Raw genomic sequence first — 22255 nt, 5'->3', positions numbered from 1 at the left:
GCACACACCCATCTCTTTTTATAGAGGAGGCTACATTTAGAGTCAGCATATGCTTCAGTTTAGCTGACCACATAAAATGAAGCTGGCCTTTAACTCCAGACACAGAGACACGGGAGGGTGTGAGATTTTCTCTTGGAAGCCGTTTAGGTTTGCTGGGATTTTTAGTTCACTTCAGACACTGTTTGTAATGGAGTTATGCAAGTATTTAGAGTATTTAGAGTAGACCTGGAAACATTCTGTGTTGGGCTGCAAAAAGAAAGAATTGTGCCTGTGGGGAATCCATGCCCTAGGCCAATAGTAACAATGGAACCGTTGGTAAGTGTCTGCCAGTTGTCCCAGATTTGTTTAGAAATGTCCTGGGTTACAGCTGAGAAGGGGTGTATGTCACCATGTGAACAGGCACAGTGCCACTCACCACAAACCAGCCCAACTTGGAACCAGGGAAACTCACACACACACAGAGAAAAATCCAAACGCAGGAATAAACTGAACCATCCCTGTTCACTCACAAGAACATCACGGCTATTGGGGGGCTGAGAAGTAAGGGGAAGATCGGTCAAAAAGCAAGGTGATGGTGCCTAATAGCAAAGAAAGTACCCTCTGAGCTAGCAAAGAAAGAGAAAGTGCCGCAGAGATCATAAACAAGCCAAGAAACATGGGATCCGGCTGTAGTCGCAGGGGCAAATCTAAAACAGGACCAGCTAAAGAAAACTCAGGTAACTGCATTTAATGTGGTCACAGATGGATAGGTTGCCTTTTAGTTAACTTTTAGGATTTTATAGACTGGCTTAATCTCGGCAACTTTTAAACCGGTCTTCATTTTTTTATAGCTTTCAAATCATTTGCCCTTTTCAGTTTTCAAATGGGGCATCCAAGAAACGACAGCTCCGTGAAGCTACAAGTTTATTACTACTTTTTATTCCTTATATTTCTCAGACCTCCTCCAATTGATATTCCCAGTTTTATCAAACCACTGCCTTTTTGCTAGGGTAAAGTGGACCCTAGCAACCGGGTAGCTGCTGAACAAAATGCTCAAAAGCGATTTTAAAAAAAAGACCAGTTGCAAATTGTCTCTGAATATCACACTTTACATTACATTAAAATAATTTAAGAACTGAACTATCCCCTTTGCAGTCGAGTATTATTATTGTTATTAACATGTATTTATATAGCGCCAACATATTGCGTAGCACTGTAAAGTAAATGTGATTATACAACTAAATCACATGAATTATATACATAGAACATATGGAGTTACATACATCACAATCAATACCGGTACAAAAGGTGAGGAAGGCCCTGTGCAAAGGAGCATACACTCTAAAGGAAAGGGAGTAATACACAAGGTGTGGGAGTGGGCAAGATCGAATTAAGTGGGTGAGAAATGTAATACTGTATGTGGTGTTGCGTTTGGTAGTTAAGCAGAGTGAGGGTAGGCTTCTCGAAAGAAGTGCGTTTTCAGAGATTTCTTGAAAGCAGAACGGTTGGGAGAAAGTCGGACAGACCGTGGGAGAGAGTTCCAGAGGAGGTGTGCAGCCCTTGCAAAGTCTTGAATGCGAGCATGTGAGGAGGTAATGAGAGAAGAGCTGAGTAGCAGGTCAGTAGAGGAGCGTAGTAAGCGAGTGGGTGAGTATATAGAGATGAGTTCAGAGATGTAGGATGGGGCAGAGTTATGAAGTGCTTTGAATGTCAGGGTCATTCATTTGAATTTGATTCTGAAAAGTAGCGGAAGCCAGTGCAGGGATTGACAGAATGGCGAGGCAGAGGAGGAGCGGTTTCTGAGGTGTATGAGCCTCGCAGCAGTGTTCATTATGGACTGGAGAGGAGAAGTCTCTGGAGGGGAAGGCCAATTAAAAGAGAGTTACAGTAGTCTAGACGTGATATCACGAGAGAGTGAATACGAATTTTGGCAGCATCTTGGGTGATAAATGATCGTATTTTGGATATGTTCCTTAAGTGGAAGTGACATGATTTAATAAGTGACTGGATATGAGGAGTGAATGACAGGGCAGAATCTAGGATAACCCCAAGGCCTGGGGAGAGGGGGTGATAGTGAAATTGTTAACTATGATGGATACTTCCAGGATGGACGTATAGGACGCAATTTAAGGTTGCGTTGCGAAATGACTACTGTCATGCAATCTGGAGAGCTGCTGAATTAAAAGCTAAATAACTCAGAAACCACAAATAATACAAAATTAAAACCAATTGCAAATTGTCTTACTCTCTACGTCATACTAAAAGTACTAGTATCGATGTATCAAGAAAGGCTACAATTCCACCTACAGTAAAAGGATGTTGGGTGTCTTAATTCAAAAACCATTAGGAAGAGGAGCAGGTGTCCCTTACTCTGTATGGGATTCAGCAATATTCTTAAATGTATACTAACTGTGTATGGTTAAATTTAGAAGGGGTGGCTTTCTCACTCCCACCCCCTGCCGGCAAATTATCTTGGCTCCCTGCGTCCTCCCTCCCCGGGGTCCCCACTCAAAGGTAGGCAAGCAGCTGGGGGGGAGTATACTTTAGAACTATAGACTAGAGCAGGGATCCCCAACCTTTTGAACCCATGATCAACATTCAGAAGTAAAAGGAGTTTGGGAGCAACACTAGCATGAAAACTGTTCCTGGGGTGCCAAATAAGGGCTGTGATTGGCCATTTGGTAGCCCCTATGTGGATTGTCAACCTACATTGAGGCTCTGTTTGGCAGTGCACCTAGTTTTTATACAACCAAAACTTGCCTCCAAGCCCGAAATTCAAAAATAAGCACCTGCTTTGTGGCCACTGGGAGCAACATCCAAGGGGTTGGAGAGCAACATGTTACTCACGAGCTACTGGTTGGGGACCACTGGACTAGAGGAAGGGAAGCCCCCAAATATCTTCCTATGTAGTTACACAACTGGCTTTTACGGTATTTAGATATGGATGTCATGGCATATAGGTGAGCTACACAGTTTCGATTGGTCTCTTTTCTCCTGTCCTCCTTGCAAGCCCTACTTTTTATGGCAGTTTCTTTCAGAATGATGAATGTTAACAGCAAATCAGCACTTCCCTATAGAGGAAGCCCCAAAGCCATCAGTGATAACAACACTTCAAACTAATGGCAGAATTGGTTGTTAGTTTAAATAAAAATATTTTAGTTGAATGTTGGATGTGTCAAGGAAGACCCAACCCACTGACATACTTAAAGAGCAGAAAGTATATATATATATATATATATATATATATATATATATATATATATATATATATATGTATGGGGGTCCTGTTATCCAGAATGCTCTGGACCTGACGTTTTCCGAATAACGTATCTTTCCATAATTTAGATCTTTATACCACAAGCCTACAATCAAAATTTTCCGGCAAGCCTGATCAATGAGCCGACCGATATCCAAGTCTTCTGTTGATATAGGTCAGCTCATCTCCCACCATACATGCACCGAATATCCTCCGAAAATTATTTTAATTTGATATTAGCAGTGCGCCTATGGCCACTTTAAGTTTGGATCAAGTACAAGGCACTGTTTTATCATTACAGAGAAAAATAGTTTTTAAAAATTTGGATTATTTGGATAAAATGGAGTCTATGGGAGAGGGCCTCTACGTAATTCTGAGCTTTCTGGATAATGGGTTTCCAGATAAAGGAACTGTATATATATATATATATATATATATATATATATACATATTGCGTCCCATGATATGATGTCTCCCATGTAGATGAGTATACTTGACTGAACATGCTTTTATGATGGAAAAATAAATGTTACGTTTTACAATTTTGGAGTGCGACTCTGCTGGAACATATATATGTTATACATGGTTTCACTCACTCTAGGACGCACCCTATATACCCTGATATTTAAGTTAAGGGAGTGCATTACGATATGGTTGGACTGCTTATACATACACACATACATAGACACACACACATACAAATACAGTGCAAACTAGGGCTAGTTACTATAAGACATGGGTGGAAGTATCAGAGAATTTCTCTTCCATCTTGATCCTGTAGAATAACGTCTTGTTTTTTTTTTCTTTTGCAGATAAACTTAAAAACAGCAAAATCATCTTTGTGGTGGGTAAGTGTTGGCTTTTTATATTGCTGAATAACTCAGATTGAAGTATTTAAAGTAAATCTAAACTCTACGAACAAATAAATGTAAAATTAGTGTACTCTTTTGAGGACTTTTGCGATTGCCATTATTTCTAGTTTTTGCAATATTAGCAGTTTTTACACAGCTGACATAATGAATTTGAATCTAGGGATGCACCAAATTCAGAAATCCAAGCCTTTTGCAGCAAGGTTCGAATTTGCCTGAATCCAAGTGACTGCCCAAACCAAACCCTAAGAAAATCTGTGCATTTCTTTCTCAATGCTCACACTATTTTGCATGTGCACATTAGCATTTCGATGTGGTTGTAGTTTTCAGTAGAGATCTGCATGAAAGATCCAGGATTTGCAAGAATCCCAAAAATAAGGATTTGGTGCATCCCTATTTAAAACAACAGCACCACCTGCTGTTCAGTTTCACATGCCACAGTCAGCAGAAAATTTAGTTTGTGAGCAGAAAAAGTCATATTTCCAAGGGTAACAGATGTGCCCTTTGGAAATGGTTATATATATATACAAATCTTCTATGACACTTTTGCCCTTCCAGCAGTTGCCAGATGCCGAGTTGAATTTCTTAAATGCCATGTTAGACTACAGTGTGGCTGTCTAACTGGAGGGCCGCACGCAGGGTCAGATGTTTTTATGGCTCACGTGTTACTGAAGGGCTCCATAAACTGCATGATATGTTGTATGATAACATCATTTTATTATAACTCTACCCTCAAACGCTTGGTTTGAAAAATAATTGTCCCTCTGCGTGTAAAAAGTTGAATTGCACTGGACAGTATCGGATTGATGCAAAACCAAATATTCCGGTACTGTCCTCTAGATGGCACACTTTGACTTTAAAACAAGTTTTTACAGAAAATTGCAAATTAAATAAATTGACCATATCCATGTGTCAGATGCATTTACTGAAGCAATTCCAATATTAAACAATTCTAACTATTATTACACCAGTTAGACGGTTTTACATAGTTGCAATGTGGATGTCTGTTTATCTGTAACCAATTATCTAAGTGCACTGTGCTGGGGTAAACATACAGTAGGTGGTATTTTTAAAAAGATTGTATTTAGACAAAAATGCAAAAATGTTACAACATTACAATACATATGAAGGTCAATTAGACAAATAGTGTCATGAAAATCAATTCAACATGATACGGATTATAATACAGGTACATACCACTAGGGATGCACCGAATCCACTATTTTGGATTCGGCCGAACCCCCGAATCCTTTGCGAAAGATTCGGCCGAATATCGAACCGAATCCGAACCCTAATTTGCATATGCGAATTAGGGCTGGGAAGGGGAAAACATTTTTTACTTCCTTGTTTTCTGACAAAAAGTCACACAATTTCCCTCCCCACCCCTAATTTGCATATGCAAATTAGGATTCAGATTCGGTTCGGCTGGGCAGAAGGATTCGGCCGAATCCAAATCCTGCTGAAAAAGGCAGAATCCCGAACCGAATCCTGGATTCGGTGCATCCCTACATACCACCCTGGTGCAATGACGTGCTTTTGAGTGCAAGCCCATATTTGAATACTCTGTGTTGTTTTAGGCCTTATATGGAGGCCTTTATTGGGCCTATTGCACCGATTTAATTGTTTGAGAACTGACTTATATTTGTAAACATAGGTGGTCCAGGCTCTGGCAAAGGGACACAATGTGAGAAAATCGTACACCAATATGGCTACACTCACCTGTCAACTGGAGACCTGCTGAGGGAAGAGGTGTCCTCTGGATCAGAACGAGGGAAGCAACTGTCAGCCATCATGGAGAGAGGAGAGCTGGTACCTTTGGTAAGCGGTTTGTTTGTGTTAAGCCTCAGATCAGCATCTACAGCAGGGTCTGTAATATATTAGAGAATGTTAGAACATCATAGATCCTAAGACTTTCCAATGCACAAATGTTAAAAGCGAAACGCCATCCAAGAGCAGCTTTTTGCATAATGAAAGAGACTGCAATTCCAGGCACCAATTACAACATTTTTAATGTAATTGCCATTGAAAGCTGTATTTGTTTATCCATTTTTCGGTTCTCTGGTCCTGACTGAAGTGAACTCTCCTTTAGGTCTGTTAATCAAATGGCTTCTGCTACATTGCTTCGGAAGTCAGAAAACCGCAGTGCATATAAAGACAGATTTTTATAATGGAAAGCTGCTTAGAATTTCATCTTTTTTTATTATGCAAAAAAAAATGGTGAGCTTATTATTTATTGCCCTAAATAGTCCTTGCCTGGACCCGGCTGGTGCACTTGCAGGTCAGGCAATTATTGATTGGAACTGCAGAACTGAACGTTTTTGAGGGATAATTGCTTGACCAGAAGGGGCAATTGCCCAATAGAGGAGCAATAAAGAACAAGTTGCACCCACAAGTCAAGCTGGAAATCACATAGTTCTTGTGTTCATCACGAGTTAAAACATTGTGCGCCATTGGCCTATGGCACACACTGCATCCATCCATCTATCTGTGGTTTGTGTTTCAAATGAGTACTTTGCCTTATAAGGAAGAAAATCTAACAAATTTAGAATGTTTCCTTTGTATATATACTGCGGGTCCTGTTTTTTTTTTGTTTTTTTTTTAGACAAACAGAATTATTTATATGTATGGTGCCGGCATTACTAGTAGCAAGGAGCATTATAACAATGACATCACATAAGCATAATTACAAACATCATTTCCAGACAAAGAAACAATAGGGAGGAAAGTGCTCACTGCAGATTAAATGGGGACAGAAGATAAGGCATTGCAGAAGGGTGAACAGGCAGAAATCTGTTTATTTGGATATCCAGGGTGAGTGTGTGAGGCAAGGCAGTTTGTAATGTAGGGCGAGACTGGGAATGGTCAGTGGAGTAACTAGATGTTATTGGGCCCAACAGCAAATCAATTTTAGGGCCCCCAACATATCCAGAGATTGTCCTGTTTTACCAATATATGTTGAAATCTCTCATTATTTGTGCTTCATGTGGCCCTATACCTCCTGTGCCCCTCTGCAGCCGCTGGGTCTGCAGTTACACTTACACCCCTGGGGAATGGTTAGTAGCATACAGGGCTGCCATCAGAAATCATGGTAAATAAATTCTGGGCTCATCACAAAACCCGTAATTCTAGAATCATTAAGGCTGCCAAAGAGATTGACATAGTTGTACTTGCACTTTGATGTGAATTTCATGCAAATTTGCTGAAAATTTTCCAGTTGGTGTCATTTCAGCATTCAGCAATTGCATTTTATTTTGGGATTTTGTGGGACCCCTGGAGCACAAGCCTGTTTTGGAGGTGGCGGTAGCTCCAAGGCTCCCCTGTGTCAATAGATGCATATGCTCAAGATTCAAGCAAGGTAGTGGCGCAGAACTAAGACGTGAAAGGAGTATGTGTTAGTGCAAGGATCTTTAACAAACAGTGCTTGTAAATGTGTACCCCAACTTCGATTTCCGAAGTTGCCTCACAGTAATCAAAATGCCGCGAGTGCATTGCCGCAGGCGATTTTTCATTTTAGCAGGCGGAAGGCAGTTCGGGGAGATTGTCGCCCGAAGAAGAGACGATTAGTCGCCAGGCGGCTAATTCTCCCCGAATCTGCCCGTGTGCTTGAACCCTAAGGCTACAAAAGTATTGTTACGGCCACTTTTTATTATACATCTTTCTGGTCAAGACCTCTTCTATTCATATTCCAGTCTCTCGTGTAAGTCAATGCATGGTTGTTTGGGGACTTTGGACCAGACTGCTGAAAGTGCAAACTCGAGAGCCGCTGAATAAAAAGCTAAATAACTCAAAAACCAAAAATAATAAAAAATCAAAACCAATTGCAAATGGTCTGAGAATATCACTCTCTAGTCTACATCACACTAAAAGTTAGCTCAAAGGAGAACAACCCCTTTAAGGCAGCTGCACAGTGGCTGCAAACGAGGACAGTTCTGGCATCAAAATTCATTGCTTCTCATCAGTTCCTATCTCAGTGGAGCTTACAATCTTAGGTCCCTACCACATTCACACACTATGGTCAATTTTATCAGGCGTCAATTACCCTGCTTCTATGTTTTTGGCGTGTGGGAGGAACCCATAGTACCTGTAAGAAACACATGCACACACAGGGAGAACATGACAAACTCCTCACTGGTAGTGCCCTGACTGGAACTGAACCAAGGACTCCAGTGCTCCCTACAGGCCCTACCTGTAATTGGTTGGCTACTAATATTGGAAGATGTAGTGTATCAACAGCAGCTCTTTTCCTTTCATTAACAGCTCTCTTTCATTCCCTAGGACACAGTTCTGGACATGCTGAAAGAAGCCATGATTGCCAAAGCAGACACCTCCAAGGGATACCTCATAGACGGTTACCCACGTGAAGTGAAGCAAGGAGAAGAATTTGAGAAGAAGGTAGGTACCATTTAGTCTCCCTTTCTCAGAGTCTTGTCTCATTAGTCTCTGCTATGGTACATGGGGATTCATGCATTGGGGAGTTATAGTATCTTGCCTTTGTAGTTTTGTTTGTTCTAAAACTAGACAGTGGGAAGATGTTAAATATAGTGATTATTCCTTAAAGGAAAAACATATTTTTTTCATGGGAACACATATTTTTTTCAAAACGCATCAGTTAATAGTGCTGCTCCGGTAGATTCCTAAACTGCAATCCATTTCTCAAAAGAGCAAACAGATTTTTTTTATATTTTGAAATCTGACATGGGGCTAGACATATTGTCAGTAGGGATGGGCGAATTTGACCCGTTTCGTTTCGACAAAAATTCGCTGCTGGCGAAATGTCGCCAACGCCCATTAAAGTCTATGGGCGTCAAACTATTTTTGTTGCGCGTCTTTTTTTTTTTGATGCACGCCACCATACAAGTCTATGGGCGTCATTTCCGCGGCAAAACAAGGCAAAAGAATTTGCTCATCCCTAATTGTCAGCTTCCCAGCTGCCCCCAGTCATGTGACTTGCGCTCTGATAAACTTCGGTCACTCTTTACTGCTGTACTGCAAGTTGGAGGGATATCACCCCCCTCAACCCCCCCCACCAGGAGCCTAACAACAGAACAATGGGAAGGTAACCAGATAGCAGCTCCCTAACTCAAGATAACAGCTGCCTGGTAGATCTAAGAACAACACTAGTGAAATCCAGGTCCCACTGCGTCACATTCAGTTCCATTGAGTAGGAGAAACAAAATGTAATTTAGAAATAAAAATCATGACAGAATGCCTTTAATGCAATGTATCTCACATACTTTACAGTGCATGAAAGTATGAGAACATAGCTTATAATATGCACAGTACACCCATTCCCTGTATGGCCACCAGAGGGAGCTGTCACCTGGCTTATATTGCTTTGATGTATTTGTGACTGCAGCATTACTCTGCAGAGAAGGTTAGTGTAAGGGTGGTGGTACACGGGGAGATTAGTTGCCAAGCAAAAAATCTTAGATACTGCAGGCGACTAATCTCCCCGAAATGCATGCCTGCCGGCAAGAATTCGTATCGCCGGCGGGACATACGTATCACTTTTGTTTTCCGAAGTTGCCTCACGAGGAAACTTTGGGCGACTTCAGAAAATGAAGCGATACGTATGCCATCCCACCAGCAGCTCTCATTCTTGCCAGTGGGAAGGCATCTGGGTAAATTAGTCGCCCGCAGAAGAGAAGGTTTGTCGCTTGGCGACTAATCTCCACGTGTACCACCACCCTAAATGGGAGCATGTCATGGTGCTTTAGGCAATAAAGGGTAAGAGTAGGCACTAGTGTAACCCACTCTTGTATCTTTGAATTACAAGCAATAGCTTTTTTACTCGTCCTGCTCCACATTAGTCAAACTATCCAGACTGTGCCCATGTATATCATCTGACTGTTTTAGTTATCTCATATAATGTGCAGAAGGCAAGACCCCTTTAATACCATTGATGCATTTTCTCAGTCTTAAACAGTGTCGGACTGGCCCACCGGGATACCAGGAAAACTCCCGGTGGGCCCAGGTGTCAGTGGGCCCTCTTGCTTCTAACCATTTAGCCTATTTCATGGTCATTCCCTATTTCTTTATGGGGAAAAAATGCTTAATAATGGAAGAATATAGTGTAGAAGTAAGTAATACAAGACTAAGAGAATAAAGAGTTTGAGAGAGGAGAGGTGAAATAAGTTTGAAAAGTGGTCCCACAGTCTACGATTTTCCAGTGGGCCTTAGATCTAAGGTTTTCTGGTGGGCCCCTGGCATCCCAGTCCGACACTGGTCTTAAACATCCATGGACTCCAAAACCAGCCTTTCACATTCATCATACTAGCCCTGTATGAACTGCTATGTCTTGACAAACTAGAAAATAAAAGAATGTAAAGAAGCAGTTTACAGAAGAGCACTCCAAGCCATTTTGCATGAATGTGTTTTGTGTTGCACATAAATGTAACTGCTATTGAAAGCAGGGTCTGTGTGATTGTATTGCTGTACTCCTGGCTGACTCCTGAAAAATTGTAGCAGAAACCAGCGATTAACAGATATGGAGAAGACTGCTTCTAAGCAGCTGCAAAAATAGATATTGTGAAGCTATCGTAGCCATTTAAAACACAAACAATAACGGGTTATTTTTTCCCTTTAAAACAAGTAAGGACTGTTTTTCTTTTTAAGATATATCTTATTTTCCTGTTGTGTCTTGCTTGTTTTGGAATACTTCCTCTGCTTTCTGTATTCCTCTGTTATCACTGATGCGTCAGTCTTTCACATGGCGTCGTTTGTTATCAACAAGTAGACGCAAAACAAGGGAAATGGCGGGTTCTCTTCTCACATTCTGAGAGAATAGTTGTTTAGTAGATTGAAAGCATATGGCCATGTTACACAAACCTTGTCCTATTTTCATTACTAGAAAATCCCACAGGACAATCCCTTTCCTTTTCTTCATTCCATGGTCTTGTCTTTCCCAGAATTTGCATGTGTTGGGTTTTTTAGCATGTTTCTCTATCTAGAGATGCCTAACCATTATCAGCAAAGGAAAACTCAGATCTTTTGCATTCGTGCCAAATCTCTAATCAGTTAGAGGAACTCGCAGCATTCCCTGCCAAAAAATCCCACCTTCCTCTCCCTCAGTGGAGGTATATGCCAGGTCTAATTTTTATTAAAGTTACACGTATGAGATATATTATGTGCTATGTTTGGGATCTGAAGTATTTGGGACAACCAACCTTTTTCGTGAAGGGGCCACCATGTCTTTAGGTAGAGGTTTCCGAACTGTGGGGCTGACCAATAGTGGCAGTGGGGCTAAACATTAAGGCCAGTTAGGGTGAGAACTGGGGAGATTGGCCATTTGCTATTCTAGATACACCTAAAAGCCTAGCTTGAAGGTTGGTTAGGGTATTTACTGTACTATATACTCCTGAAGCTAAGACTAAAACACCTATATTGACTTATATTTGCTCTCATTTCATGAGCTAAGGGAGATCCCTGGCCTACGGTTGGGCCTTCAAGGAAGCACTGGCCAAAGATTGGATCCCTAAGTGAGACTTGAAAAGGCGACAGTCATTGCCTTTTTGTGACTAAGAACATTGTATAAATTACCTTACTATTATTTAGGAGATTTTTGAAAACAAAGTTTATGGATAACCGATCCCATATCTGTAGCACGCTTGCTAAAATATAATTACTGTGTGAATCTCAGACATGGTAGTGCTGTTATCAAGAGCACTTTTTTTTTTTTTGGTCAACAGATCGGGCCTCCCTCATTGCTCCTGTATATTGACGCTGGTTCAGACACTATGGTCAAGAGGTTACTGAAACGTGGGGAGACCAGTGGCCGAGCAGATGACAACGAAGCTACAATCAAGAAGCGTCTGGAGACCTACTATAAAGCTACTGAGCCAGTTATTGCCATGTATGAAGGAAGAGGCATTGTCCGAAAGGTATGAAAAATATCTTCTAACGTCATCAATAAGACTGCGACTTTGTGTATTTAAAGGACATACATTGAAAAAGTGTCAGATTGCTGCAAATTAAATATATTTCTTTTTTTTTTGTGCAGATCAATGCAGAAGGAAACGTAGATGATGTCTTCAAACAAGTCAGCACTGCACTAGACACCCTGAAATAAGCTTTTATTGGGGCAAATATGCCTCATGTCTGTGTCTTAAAGCTTCTGAATCCTTTCTTCTGACTCATTTCATGCATCCGTCTCATCGGTTTTAACAACATTTGGGACATACGTTTCTTGTGCCTGGGGCTGGTATCGTCGGTACACAATGATAAATGTCCTGTTGAAGACTGAAACGGTCAATAAACACTCGGTTTTGCAGCTATGGTGAAGTGCAATTTTCCCCTTCATTTACTGCAATTGATTGATGAATGGAAAAGGGTGATGCAATACATGGAAACAGCATGTCTGGTTTATCATATCATTTTAGAGGCAAACATTATGTTCAAAGCTTCTCATGTTCATGAAATGAACCTACAGTATCAGTTCACAATGTCCACCTACATCTAGATAACAATAGGCTTCAGCTCAAATTGGAAAGTCATTTCTCTAGGATCTATCCTTGCACAGACCAGTTGCACCAACAGAAACCGTTAAGGTTCCCATACACAGGCAGATATAAGCTGCCGATAGATTAAGTCATCAGCTTAGTCAGGCAAACGAGCGGGTTTAAAAATCTCGTCGGATCGAGGATAGCATCGGTTCATTAATGCGATCCTCGATCTGACCGCCCATATTCTTCTAGTTGTGATCCCTAGGGCCCACAATCATATCAGCCCAATATCGCCCACCTCAAGGTGGACATATCGGGGAGCGATCCGGTTATTTGGCGACAAACGAGCAAATCTCCCTATGTATGGCCAGCTTTATTGTTCAACATTTTATCTACACTTGGTCTATTGACATGCACCACTCAATTTGATATGTACACTGCTGTGTTCATGTGCCTCTTCTCATTTGTCTCTGTATGTTCATTAGTCTTAAATATAAAACACTTGTTGACCCGATTCAGATTTCTGCTGCTTCCTCACCAATACATTTTGTTTAATGCAACCTTCAGTTATGTGCTCACTATCTGTATTTACCTTTCTCAGCTAACTGTCCCAAACCCACTATCAAACTGGAGTGTCTCTGTTTTGGCTGAGGTGTGATTTAAATTCAGTCCTATAGGATATCTTCACCCACCTTAACAGGACTGTTATTCCCACACAAACCTGAAATTTAAGATAACCTTATATAGTAATTACAGTTGTAAACAAGACACCATACCTCCCTACTGTCCGGTTTTTCACGGGACAGTGCTGATTTTGACCGTTCAGCCCGTAGGATCGTCACTGAAATGTCCCAACTTTCTCCTTGATCTCTTGCACTGAAGCCAGAAAAAGATACAAAGTTTCTAAAACGTAATTGTTTTTTTGGACGAGGGCCCAGAATACGTGGGAGGTGCACTTAGATACTTTTGTAACAATTTAAAGGAGAAGGAAAGGTCAAAACTAAGTAAGCCTTATCAGAAAGGTCTATATAAATACACCAGTAAACCCCCAAAGTAATGCTGCTCAGATTCCTCTGTCAAAACAAACACAGCATTTCTTTCCTTCTATTGTGTACACATGGGCTTCTGTACCTGTTTTCAGCTTAAACCTCCTTGCCCCGGGCGTGAGCATGCTCAGTTTGCTACTCTCTCCCCTCCCCCCTTTCGCTGCTGTAATCTGAGCCCAAAGCTATGAGTGAGCAGGGAGAGACTCAGGCAGGAAGTGATGTCACACCAAGCTAATACGGCAGCTGCTATCCTAAACAAACAGAGAGCTTCTAGAGCTTTTTACTCAGGTATGGGAAAACATTCTACAGAATAAACATAGTATTCTAGCTTGCACTATTGCAGCTAATCTATTGCCAATAAAATGCCTCCGTTGCTTACCTTCTCCTATAAGATAAGCAAAGAAACAATTTAAGATAATCAGGTCTCTTAGGGGAATTGTGACTTGCAGCTTAAACGGAAATTCACCTTCGTGCGTTCAAACTTTCATAACCTGCCAAATTTTGTAAAATGAACATGGTAATTAGGGGGAGTGTACACAAAAATATGGTCAAAATATTTTTTTCTGCAAATCTTTTTGTCCCTCTTTCTATTTCCAAAATGTTATGAGGTATGAGACACATGTCCCACAAATTCAGCCTTTTCTCAAGTAAATCCTACCTAACATTCTAGGTAACCCAGTGGAAAGAAAATGTGCAGATGTCATTTGCTACAGAAACTGTATAAAGTCCCTTTATAAACTACGTACCAAGAGTGTTAATATCAGTAACCATGTGGGGTTGCCACCTTTGTTAGCAGCACAGGCATGACAAAGGTGTGGGCCTGACATTAGGGGTGCACTATTAAAGCTAGGGCAAGTCCAATGATATCACAGTCCGCAAAATTTGCCGGCACTACAACCCAGAGAACCAGGCAGGAGAATTTATACCAGGCAGCTGCTTCAAAAACCGGATAGGTGGCAACCCTACTTTCACACTTTCTAAATAGGCAGTCAACCCTTTCTGGAAAATTTCTAATCTGAATACACTTCATTGAACAATTCCACTCCTTCACAGTTTTTAATGTAAACAGCCCTTTACACCCTTCCTCCCAATACAAGCCCTTGTGTCCTCTGCAAAATCTAACAGGGAAAAAGAGACAATTTTATGAACCCTTATTTATTTATACAGTGACCGTAAAAGTTACTTTTGAATATTGTTTTTAAAATTTTATTTAATGCAAATAAACCCAATTTGGCCAACCTTTCATCATAATTTAGATAGTCGATTATCATCTTAATTGCTCTTCTATAGATTTTATTACAATTTTCCTTCTTAAATATTTAAGACCAAACCAATTCTCGACCACTTCTTCTTATATGTGTCTTGTACTGACACAGGGAGATTCGTCACCAGCTTTTAGATCTAATCTACTGCTAGAGGCCTATCTCCCTGAAACACTTTCCCACCTGCAGGGCTGTATTATTTATATAGATATAGATAGATAGATAGATAGATAGATAGATAGATAGATAGATAGATAGATAGATAGATAGAGAGAGAGAGATAGCGGCACCTGAGGGCCTGTGCCTAGGGGGCAGGTGCCTATATTAAAAAAAATGCAATTTTTGAAAAAAAAGATATATATTTTTTTAAAATCTCCCAGCTACTGCTGGAGACTTTGCGATCTATATCCGGTGGCAGAGCTGTGGGATGAGAGGTATCTAGGCTTTTAGGGGCATGCCACAGAGGATGTGACGTCACGCATTCACTAGCATGGGGGACTCTGGTAGGTCCAGTACCTAAGGTGCTTAGGCGTGGTGCTTTGTTGTCCAAAATTGCCTCACAAAGAAACGTCGGACAATATCGGCATGCAAAATCGCCATGTATGTTTTCCAATGGGAGATTTGTTGCCCACGGTAGCATAGATTTAAACACAGGCAACAAATATATCCCCCATAGCAAATATATAGTGAATAAAGTACCCCCTCTTGTAAAATATAAGGATATTATTAGTTACCGAGGAGTTTCATGACCATATAAAAACACGAGGCCGAAGGCCGAGTGTTTTTATACAGGTCATGGAACTCCGAGGTAACTTCTAATATCCTCATATTTTACAACTGGGGGTACTTTATTTATTATAATACACAAATTTTAGTGTGTCATGTGACAGAAATGACATCACTACTCACCGTTTATAACTGATGACATCACTACTCACCGTTTATAAGGATATAATTTACAGGATATTCATGGCTTTTGTGTATTATAAAGATTTATCCTCTCTTCCCACTCATTTATCCTCTCTTCCCACTGAATTAATACAGGACAATATTCTGCTGGTTTTTGCTGCTGTTGTACTCACTTTCCTTTCTACTTTGTTCAGTTTAATTCATTTTTGTTGCTTCACAGGCCTTCTATAAAATACAACATCGCCAAACACCTGTTATCGCGGTGATTCTTTTTACAAAGTCGTCCGAAGTATCCTCGTGAGTCAACTTCAGACGACGACACTGGGGATGCGCTGGAGATATAATCATTTTTTAAATTTCCCGTTGCTCCTGTCCCCCTGGAGGGGAGAGGGGCGACAAACGGCAGTGGGCCTAGGGGCGCCTACTATGTAAATCCGGCCCTGGAGATTGTCCCCCTGAGGAAGAGGCGATTTCCCGAATCTGTCCGTGTGCCCTCACCCTAATAGTTTTTGGGCTAACGTGGTCAGTGCCCCCTGATTTGAAAGCCGGAAAGAAGGCAGCAAATATATTAAATAAATATAAAAAATGTAAAAAAAAATCAAGACCAAACGTTGCTAAGAAATGGTCATTCTATAACGTACTAAAAGTTCATTTGAATTCTGATGACTCCATTCATTATGACATCACCCCTAATAAGCCTTCAATATTCCTATATAATACACAAAAGCCATGAATATCCTGTAAATTATATCCTTATAAACGGTGAGTAGTGATGTCATCAGTTATAAACGGTGAGTAGTGATGTCATTTCTGTCACATGACTCACTAAAATTTGTGTATTATAATAAATAAAGTACCCCCAGTTGTAAAATATGAGGATATTAGAAGTTACCTCGGAGTTCCATGACCTGTATAAAAACACTCGGCCTTCGGCCTCGTGTTTTTATATGGTCTTGAAACTCCTCGGTAACTAATAATATCCTTATATTTTACAAGAGGGGGTACTTTATTCACTATATAATACACACTTAGGGGCCGATTCATGAAGCTCGAGTGAAGGATTCGAAGTAAAAAAACTTCGAATTTCGAAGTGTTTTTTGGGCTACTTCGACCTTCGACTACGACTACGAATCGAAGGATTCGAACTAAAAATCGTTCGACTATTCGACCATTCGATAGTCGAAGTACTGTCTCTTTAAAAAAAACTTCGACCCCCTACTTCGGCAGCTAAAAGCTACCGAAGTCAATGTTAGCCTATGGGGAAGGTCCCCATAGGCTTGCCTAAGTTTTTTTGATCGAAGGATATTCCTTCGATCGTTGGATTAAAATCCTTCGAATCGAAGGATTTAATCGTTCGATCGAAGGAATAATCCTTCGATCGTTCGATCGCAGCATTTGCGCTAAATCCTTCGACTTCGATATTCGAAGTCGAAGGATTTTAGTTCCTAGTCGAATATCGAGGGTTAATTAACCCTCGATATTCGACCCTTAATACATCTGCCCCATAAAATTAATAAGTCTATCAATGCTTCATAGTTTTGGGCTACAGATTTCTACCCAAGCATCCATCTACCCAAGTTCCCTTCAAAACCCTATGTTACCCTTGGCTTCTCCCAGACCCTGAAATCCAACTGGTCAAATTAGTCCCCCAGAACATGGTTTCCTGAAGGCCAACAGATATCTCTACACGAAACACATCAAGACTCACATACTGTCTAATGAGGCAAGACAATAACTGCAACCACAACCATTTTAATTTCACAGTTTATTGGCTTACTATTCTTGTATCACCATGCTAACACTTACATACCTTATACAAGCATGACCTATAATTTCTATACAGTCCTGGACTTTGCAATGTCCCAATTACTGCATGGTGCTCCAAAATATGTTCGCTGTTTTTAAATAAATTAGAAAAAAAAAAAGAACAAAAGCAGTGCAATACGTTCTATATTATCCGGTATAAAGATTCTCTGTTTTCATCTCCAAACCAGAACTTGCTATCAAAAATAAACTTTTGGATGCTCCCGGCTTTTAGCTCCAAAAAACACAATCCTCGCCTGGTTGGATTCTGTCTATCACTGGTCTCACACGTCATTTCAGGCCTCAAGAGACTTAAAGAATTTGCTCTCCTTCCTTTAGGAAGGTGCACTTTGCATCTCTAAGTCACTCTGTTCCAAGACTGTAGATATCCTCGCTCTCTTCCTGTTTTCTTCAACGGTAAACGACTTCAATGAAACATGAAGGTCTGTCTCTTTGGCTCCTGGTTACTCTTTTTTTTTTTGTCTTTCATTTTTTTCACCTTCCCCTTGGGTTACAGACATTCCTTACCAGAACAGGAAAGGGTTGTTTGAAGAATGCTTCTGTCAAAAGTCAAGCTTGGTCTGGTCATCCTCGTATATGCTCTATAGCGGAATATTTGTGTCTTTAGATGCTAGCGATCCTTGTTTGCATTCTGAAGTGTTAAATTCAAAGTTCAAGTTAAGGCATTTCCTTTTGGAGGTCTTGAATCTCCCTGCAGAAAGCTGTACGGACACCTTTGACCCTCTCGTGTAGTGGCAGGCACTTTTGCAAAGGAAGAAAAGAAAAACATTATATGCAGGGGCTTCTGGAAAACATCCGAACTGATAAAATGTGTTTTCCTACCTTTTTAATGAGAAAAAGGTTTTGGAATAATTAGAGAGCAGTGAATTCCAGTCCAAGCGAAGAGATTTATAGATAGGTGATGTAATTTCACATCACTTTATCAGTTTTGCTGCCCTAACCATAACCTAAATGAAGGTGCACAAATATAAAATCAATAAATGCAAGCAGTCATACAACATTTCACAACATAATCCCTCATACAACTCATTGAATAACAAAGATGCCAGCTTCTGCATCGGCTGCCAACTGTAGGTTGGCATAAAAGAAAAATAATTTGGTATGCTGCCTGCAAGTGAAAGCTTGCCTGGGAAATCCATCAAATGGCAGCATGCCTTAAAGCAGTCACTAATTACACAGTCGAACAGAGAACTTCCAATTAGAAGTTGTAATGCTGCGCCAGGCATAAAGCAAATGTCTTGCTACATTATTGTGTACCTTCATCCCTAGCCTCTACCTGTGATACGGTGCCCAGGAAAAAGGGGCAACAAAAAGCAGTTCATCTCTATGGCCCTGATAAACTAAAGAATGGACTAAAATGATAAGGTAGTCACCTGGCATGGGATTCTGTCATGATTTTTATGATGTTTTTATTTCTAAACTAAATGACACTGTTTACACTACAAATAATTCACTCTACAATATAAAATGTCATTCCTGAACCAGCAATATTTAGTTGTAATATTGGTGTGTAGGTGCATCTCGGGTCATTTTGCCTGGTCATGTGCTTTCAGAAAGAGTCAGCACATTAGGATGAAACTGCTTTCTGGCAGGCTGTTGTTTCTCCTACTCAATGGAACCGAATGTGTCTCAGTGGGACCTGGATTTTACTATTGAGTGCTGTTCTTAGATCTACCAGGCAGCACAAGTCAAGTGACTGGGGGCAGCTGGGAAACTGACATGCCTAGCCCCATGTCAGTTTTCAAAATAAAAATGATGCGTTTTGAAAAAAAAAAAACCTTTTTTTCCCATGACAGTATCCCTTTAATGTTAAGATTTTTTTTTTACTGTTATGGTATGGTTAGAACCATTTTCTCTGGTTTGGCTATACTGGTTTGATAAGGTTTTATTTCACATGAGAAGGGTAGTACAAATATACAATATAAAATTTCATTCCTGAACCAGCAAGTGTATTTTTTTTAATTTGTAATATTGGTATGTAGGTGGATCTCAGGTCATTTTGCCTGGTCATGTGCTTTCAGAAAGAGCCAGCACTTTAGGATGGAACTGCTTTCTGGCAGGCTGTTGTTTCTCCTACTCAATGTAACTGAATTTGTCGCAGTGGGACCTGGATTTTACTATTGAGTGTTGTTCTTGGATCTACCAGGCAGCTGTTATCTTGTGTTAGGGAGCTGCTATCTGGTTACCTTCCCAGTGTTCTGTTGTTAGGCTGCTGGGGGAGGGGTATCAGTGCAATTTGCAGTACAGCAGTAAAGAGTGATTGAAGTATATCAGAGCACAAGTCACATGACTGGGGGCAGCTAGGAAACTGACAACATGTCTAGCCCCATGTCAGGTTTCAAAATTAAAAATAAAAAAAATCTGTTTGCTCTTTTGAGAAATGGATTTCAATGCAGAAGTCTGATGGAGCAGCACTATTAACTGATGCGTTTTGAAAAAAACCCCTTCTTTTCCCATGACAGTATCCCTATAATTTTAAGATTTTTTTTTACTGTCATGGTATGGTTAGAACCATTTTCTCTGGTTTTGATATACTGGTTTAGTAATGTTTTATTTCACATGAGAGGGGTAGTACAATTATACAATATAATTTCATTCCTGAACCAGCAAGTGTATTTTTTTTTAGTTGTAATATTAGTGTATAGGCCCCATCTCAGGTCATTTTGCCTGGTCATGTGCTTTCAGAAAGAGCCAGCACTTTAGGATGGAACTACTTTCTGGCAGGCTGTTGCTTCTCCTACTCAATGTAACTGAATGTGTCGTCTCAGTGGGACCTGGATTTTACTATTGAGTGCTGTTCTTAGATCAGGCAGCACAAGTCATGTGACTGGAAGCAGCTGGGAAACGGACAATATGTCCCCTACTGTAATTCCCCACCGAGCATAAAGAGACTGATCAGACATTGTGTGCTTTATAAAGAAGGTTTTGAAACAGATTTTGCTGTTGTATTGATAGCAATAGGAAGAATATTACAACATGCAGTCACACCCAGGAAGCAGGTTAAAATATAAGCATTGTTTGGAAGTAAATGACTGCCTCTACTCCAAGGGGCAGATTTATTTAGGGTTGAATAGTAAATTCGAATTTTTGGATTGTATTTTTGGTCAAAGCTCACAAATTCGAATTGGGGATAATCCAAACTCAATTCGAATTTCAAGATTTATCAAACCTTGACCCCGGGAACAATTCGAATTCGACTATTCACCACCTAAAACCTGCTGAGATGTAAAAGTCAATGGCAGAGGTCCAGTGACCCATTTGAAAATGTTAATAGCCTGACATTCGCGTTTTTTTTTTTTTCGGGAGAAAAAAACACAATTCGAGTGCAGACTAATTCGAGTCGGTAATATTCGTTTGAGTTTTAGGCGTTCAATTTTTTTCTTGTGTTTGAAATATTTTATTTGGTTTTCGCAATAAACCATAAAAATCAATATGATAAATAGAATGCAGAATAAGAAGGTTAATACAATGACATATTATACTTACATATATTATACTTACAAGGAAGCAATTTTTTTCTTACATAGCCTCCCGTTCTAATTTTGAGTATATTAGAATTAAAAATTCACATGAACTTGAAATTCGACCTTTGATAAATGATCAGAAGGTGTGAATCGAGGCAACAACTGGAAATCATGAGGCTAGCCTTAAACAATTTAAGAATTCTGTGCAAGCTGTTACCCCCTCCTTGTGGAGTATATCTCTGAACAGGTATGAGACCCATTACCCAGAAACCCATTATCCAGAAGCTCAGAATTACGGAAAGGCAGGGGCAGGAGTGAGAAAGTCACCCCTTCTAAATTTAACATAAACAGTTTGTCTAAATTCTAGAATATTGCTGAATCCCATACACAGTAATGGGCATCTTCGACCCCTCCTGATGGCTTTTGAATTATGACACCCAAAATCCTCTTGTCGTGGGTGCAATTGTGGGAGTTGTAGGTGGCAAGCATGTTTGCTTTGCCTTTTTTGACACTACTACAGGTATGGGATCAATTATCCAGAAAGCTCTGAATTATGGAAAGGCTATCTCCCATTTTATCCACATAATTCAAATTTTTTTTTTAAATGATTTCCTTTTTCTCTATAACAATAAAACAGTACCTTATACTTGATTTAAACTAAGAAAGCACTGTGTATCTTGTCTGCGCTATATATATAAATGATGATGATATAATTAATGCTTATTGGAAGTAAAACCATCTTAATTGTGGGCATTACCATAAGGCAGTGATCCCTAACCAGTGGCTGACAAGCAACATGTTGCTCACCAACCCCTTGGTTGTGATAGTGATAAAACCATTCTAATAATATCTACTATATTTTCAGTAATACGGGAAAGTACATAAGCAAAACACTTACAAAGCACAGAAAAAAGGACTCCATGATAAAAGAAAATATGAAGGCAAAAAAACAAAGCAAAAATTAAGGACTATCCGAATCAAACTTATCGAAGTCCGAATTTTTCTCAATATTTTCTGAAAACTACTTCTACCAAATCTGCACAGGTTTTTTTCTCCTTATTTATCTAACTTTCCCAAAACTTTCCCAAAAATTGTTTGTGGGAAAAAAAACCTGAAAAAAAAACCGAATCGTACAAATTTTTTTGATTTTCCACCTGAAAATTCCGGGTTTTATCAGATTTTTGCCTAAAAACGATGAAATCTTC

The 22255-nt window shown here is 40.1% G+C and overlaps 1 protein-coding gene across 1 annotated transcript; it reads left to right on the top strand.

The window, feature by feature from the left end:
* Positions 1-462: 462 nt before the first annotated feature.
* Positions 463-13059, top strand: ak1.L (adenylate kinase 1 L homeolog; the record flags this gene model as incomplete). The annotated part of the gene is given in 6 exon segments (NM_001094214.1): positions 463-716; positions 4048-4083; positions 5759-5922; positions 8380-8496; positions 11793-11984; positions 12104-13059. Coding segments are annotated over 6 exon segments (639 nt in total). The 3' UTR covers positions 12173-13059.
* Positions 13060-22255: the final 9196 nt, after the last annotated feature.

Source organism: Xenopus laevis, chromosome 8L (assembly GCF_017654675.1).
Source record: "Xenopus laevis strain J_2021 chromosome 8L, Xenopus_laevis_v10.1, whole genome shotgun sequence".
NCBI classification, from domain to species: domain Eukaryota; kingdom Metazoa; phylum Chordata; class Amphibia; order Anura; family Pipidae; genus Xenopus; species Xenopus laevis.
Note: the sequence above shows the minus strand (reverse complement) of the source record. Positions and strands in the feature narration are given on the sequence as shown.